Source organism: Nannospalax galili, unplaced genomic scaffold (genome assembly GCF_000622305.1).
Source record: "Nannospalax galili isolate Female #2095 unplaced genomic scaffold, S.galili_v1.0 scaffold771, whole genome shotgun sequence".
NCBI classification, from domain to species: domain Eukaryota; kingdom Metazoa; phylum Chordata; class Mammalia; order Rodentia; family Spalacidae; genus Nannospalax; species Nannospalax galili.
In genome coordinates, this window is record NW_008329156.1 from 139,855 (window position 1) to 145,007 (window position 5,153).

Genomic DNA, 5,153 nt, shown 5'->3' on the forward strand with positions numbered 1-5,153 from the left:
AAGAGCTTTGGATTCCCCTGGAATTGGAGTTAAGGATGGTTTGTAGCCACCATGTGGGTGCTGGGAATCGAACCCAGGTCCTCTGCAAGAGCAGTCAGTGCTCTTAACCGTTGAGCCATCTCTCCAGCCCCGTAAACGGTAGAAAGATTTTAAAACCCAAGAGTAGACAAACTTGTCTTTAATGGTAATCTCTGCTACTTAGAAGGCAAGAGGTCATCAAATTCCACCATTAGCCTGAAAAGCTATGTCCATAGGCCAGCACGTACCACCCTTAAAATACGTATTTACTGAGGGCAACGTGCATCACACATTTACAGAGCAAGCAGTTCTAGGGCAATCTCTGAACCCCATACTGGGAATCAGTGCTTTTTGAGGGCAATCTATATGTAGAGTAAGTCCAAGCTGAGTGAATGCTGGGGTTCATGTGCACCGGCCCTGCCACTTGCTGGTTGGCAGACCCTGGGCAATGTTCTTACTCAGTCCTTCTAAACCTCCTGGGAAAAACAGAATAAGAAAGGATGGTGGATTTAAGGCTTAAGGCAATCGTATAATGACGAAAGCAGGAAAGAAGTTCAGAGTGCTTACTAGATGCACGTTCTACCAAGGACACATCATTTGTTATTCCCAACCCACCCACATGGAACTCACAACATCCTCACACTCCACAGGACTGTCAAAATCAGCGTTCTTTAGGGTAGACTGGCTGTCCAAAACATTCCAGAATTTATCTATCTTTGCATGAACAGCCACAAGAACACAGAGAAGCTGAGAGAGACAGAACCTTGTACAATTATTTCCCCTTCTACCTGTGTAAAATTTTCACCCAAAGTGTGCCTGGATCACCCAAAAAGGCAGTGGGCAAAGATTTCACCTAAGTCAAGGAGTGGGTCTTATAAGCCCTATGTGTCTGCCTGTCTAACGGGGGGCAGACTGTGACCAGAAGTTAGCTTTTAATAAGTGAAAACACTGGCGACAAGCCGACCTCATCCGATGCAAATTTTCCCCAGCCATGTAGGAGACTCCATGAGATTTAAGGCAGTTTGCAACATTAAATAAAATGATTCTGGGAGAGGGGTACTAGGTTAAGTCACATAGGACAGCCAAGTGCCACGATGGTGCTTTAAGGCCTTCCAGGCACTCGGCGACTTGCACAATCTACACCTGCATCCTTCCTATTTTATAGAGCAAGTCACTGAGAACTGTTACTAAGCAATTAGCTCAGGCTTCCAAAGCAGACAGAAGCTTTAAAAACAAACAAACCGGGGTGCTGTGTCTCCAGGAATTCTATTTAGAGACGTGACTGCTGGAAGTCAGCAATTTAGATTCAAGGTCCCCACGGGTGAGGCGGGTGTAGCCCATCAACTCCAGACCCCAGCATCCCAGGCACTTGGGGAATCAGCAATCAGACGCCAAGGTCCCCACGGGTGACGTCAGTGCTGCCCATCAACTCCAGACCCCAGCATCCAGGGAACCCGAGCAGGCGCTGCATACCCTCCGGCGTGTCGTAGGTCAGCGTGGCCATCTGCACCAGCGCGTCCTCCTCGAAGGGCTGGTCGTACTGCGGGGAAGGAGAGCGGCGTCAGGCGTCAGGCCCCAGCCGCCCGGAAGCCCCCGGCCCCGGCTCGCCCGGCCCACCTTCTCTATGAGCCGCCGCATGTACGCCTGGAAGCGGCGGCGGCTGGCCTCGAGGTCGCGCAGCAGCCGGTCCCCCGCCGGACCCTCGGCCTCCATGGCGCGCAGCGTCGTAGCGGACACCCGCATCCGCCGCCCCGCGCGCCGTTCAAACCGGCCGCCCTCCTTCCCGCCGAGGCGCGGGCGGTGAGTGGGTAGTTCAAAACGCTGACCCCGCCAGTCCGCGCCGTTTCCGGCCCCGCCCCTCCCAAAGAGCACTTCCGGTGGAAACGGGAGGAGCGGGCGGGCCGCTGCGGCGGGGAGCGCATGCGCATTGATCGCGCGCGGTGGGGGGAGCGCTATCCGCGCCCCCTAGTGGCGTCTGGGAGAGTTGCCTGTCCTCCTCTTGAACTTTTTTACCGCGGGGCCCTGCAAAGCTACCAGCCTGGGAGGGCGGAGAGAACGCCACCGGAAGGACGCAGAAAAGAGTCTTCAGAAATTCCGACAAAGGACACGGTTAAAGATACCGTGCTTAAAGTTTTAAAAATTTTATGTGTATGAGTGTATTGCCTGCATGTGTGTAAGTGCACCTTTGCCATGCAATACCCGCGGAGGTCAGAAGAGGGCGTCGGATCCCCTGGAACTGGAGTTAGGACGGTTGCTAGCTGCCATGTGGGTGCTGGGAATCGAACCCCGGTCTTGTTCAAAAACAGCTAGTGCTCTTAACCCCATCTTTCCAGCCCTAACCAAACACTAAAAGTATCACAGAATCTGGGCTTTCTTTCTTTCTTTCTTTCTTTCTTTCTTTCTTTCTTTCTTTCTTTCTTTCTTTCTTTCTTTCTTTCTTTCTTTATTTATTCATTCATTTATTTATTTAATTTGAGACAGGGTCTCCCTGTAGCCCCAGCTGGCCTCGATCTCACAGAGATCCACCCGCCCCTGCCTCCAAAGTATTTGTGCCAAGGTCTGTGCCACCATGCCTAGCTGAATCTGGGATTTTTTATTACCGGATTTTTATTAATTCCCTCTCCCATGTCTGATTATATTCTGTTTCTTCATTGATACCAATCTATAATATTTCCTAGTGGGAATTGATACTTCAGTGTCTGTTTTATGACTGGTGTTTATCTTGATTGATGTTTTAGAAAAGCTTCAGGTAAGGTTTTTGGTTTTTGTTTTCTTGCAGTGCTGGGGGTCGGACCCTGGGTTAGAAAGGTTTTACTCTGGTTTCATTACAGCCCTATGGGTGCGCTTGTGTAGTATGATCAATAACGAAGGCGTTATTGAGCATGAGGTTCCCACCGGGGGCTCTTGGCCCCTCAGCCTGCACCATAAGCCTTTCATGCTGTCCTGCAGAAATTGGGGAAGGAAAGACCTTCTGAGCTCATGGGTGTAAATGTCCACCCAATGTATTGTGTCAGGCACAGAGAGGTACCACCCAGGTCCCTTCCAAGATGTCTGCCTTCTGAGAGGGCTCCTTCAGTTCTCTTCTGGAATTGTTCACTGGAAGGAAGTTGTCCACCCAAGCTGTCCCTACCCCAGTTATGGCCCTGGTCCATGTGGGAATGTGAAGGCTGTGCCTTACAAGGCGGGGACAGCCAGATGAGCCATTCTGTCTCCTGAGATGTCCAGGGTAACCTGCCCACACACAGTCTTTGCCCTGGCTTTCTCCAGAGCAGGTCGCAGGACTCTGTCTCAGACCTGCCTGCACACCAATTCTGCCTCATTCTGCACCCACAGAGTTCACAGTGGCAAGCAGCCACTGGGTGCACACAATTTGTAGTCTTCCCAGTGTTCACAAGCAGCTGAAGTGCCTTCTTCCTCTCTTGGGAGCGTTTGGAAATGTAACACGCTAGGCTTCCAACAGAGTTAGACTTTAAACTTCCAACTTCAGACTGTGGATAAGGTTTTCTTTCAAGTTTGGGAGATTTTTCTCTCTTGTGTGTGATAGTGCCATTTTTCAAAACTGGCCCACCATCAGGCTTGTTCCTCATCCTGTGGAGACTTCTCCCAGGCTCCCAGACATCCTTTACTGGTTTCACTGATAATTCAAGGATTTGCCTCTGTTATCAGTGGTGTCAAGGGAAGGATCCATCTTAAGTTCAAGTCTCTAAAAGTCACCCCCTTTCTGGGGCTGGAGAGATGGCTCAGCGGTTAAGAGCACTGACTGCTATTATAGAGGACCCAGGTTTGAGTCCCAGCACCCACATGGTGGCTAACAACCACCTGAAACTCCAGTTCCAGGGGATCTGATGCCCTCCTCTGATCTCCATGGGCATTGCACAACACAGGTGCACTTATATACATGCAGACAGTACACTCATACACATAAAATAAAAATAATAAAATATTTAAGAAGAGTCACCCCCTTCCTAAGCTAGCTAGAACTTGTACATGGACCTTGTCACACTGGCCTGGTGGCCTCTCAGTTCTCTGACTGACTTTTCCCATGGGTGGTGGCCCAGCTTTCTAATTCAGTGTCATTCTTGACAGTCTAAATGTGACCTTAGGAATGCAGACCTGCTAAGCAAATGTCTTTCCAATGCCTGTACAAGAGGGAATTATGCCATCTCCTCCCCAGCATTAAGCTTCTGTGTGCAGCATCATGGACTCAGAGAGTTGCTTAGGCAGCAGGGATGCAGGTGGTGCTCAGAACCGGCTGCAGAATCTCATGCTGCATTGGCATAGCACCCTCTGCTGGCCAACCAAGATATCCAAACATCTAAGTGCTGTTTACAGTAATTGCCTATAAAACATCTTTCACCTGAAGCGTTTTAAGGCCGCTCTCATAAAATCTGCCTGAATTTTGCTTCAGATAAAATAGATGGAGATTTATTCTGCATACAGTTGCCGTGTAAATAAGTTTGTGTTGGAAAGGCACGGGACTTTCACCACCTATAGTTAGAGAAGTAATAGCTTTTGGCTGGTCCCAGTGTTGTGGAAATTGTTACTTAGCAGTAAGAATCTCGCCTTTATGGGTATTGCATGGCAGGGGTGCACTTACATGCATGCAGGCAACACACTCATACACATACAAATGAATAAAAATACACATTCTATCTTTTAAGCTGTTGAATATATGGGCCTGTATATATGTATATACTATGTGTATTTATATGTACAGGCACATATGTGTCCAAATGTTTGGTGATGATCTGATTTTTAGACTATTTTTATTTTATTCTTTGACAACTTCATGCACGAGTCCACTTGGTACTTCCCACATGCACATGAGTGTGGATCCATCCACCAGAACATGGCCAACCTACCAGCAGCCAAACCATCAAAGAAAAATCACTCCTCCTCCCCCAGCAGCCATCAATTGCCAATATCTCCTTAGCTAGTCGTAGGGCCCCATGGACCCTTCTCTCATTGCTGCTGAGATGTTGATCGACTTGATCTTGTTCAGGCAACCGTAGCTGCCGCGATTTATGAGTGCAACACTGATGTCATGTCCAGAGGCGGCACTTCACAGCACTCCTCCTCACCCTCAGGTTTTACGTTCTCTCCGCCCGAGTCTTGGGGAGAGGTTGATATAAATG

At 49.2% G+C, this 5,153-nt stretch overlaps 1 protein-coding gene across 1 annotated transcript in view; it reads right to left on the minus strand.

The window, feature by feature from the left end:
• The window catches only part of Hjurp (Holliday junction recognition protein), an 18,695-nt gene extending 16,828 nt beyond the window's left edge, over positions 1-1,867 (minus strand). The window contains exons 1-2 of the mRNA XM_029564119.1: positions 1,636-1,867; positions 1,492-1,558 (exon numbers count right to left, since the gene is read on the minus strand). Coding sequence (XP_029419979.1) covers positions 1,492-1,558; positions 1,636-1,761 — 193 coding nt within the window. The 5' untranslated portion in view covers positions 1,762-1,867. The remainder of the gene's footprint in view (positions 1-1,491; positions 1,559-1,635) is intronic.
• Between the last annotated feature and the right edge of the window lie 3,286 nt (positions 1,868-5,153).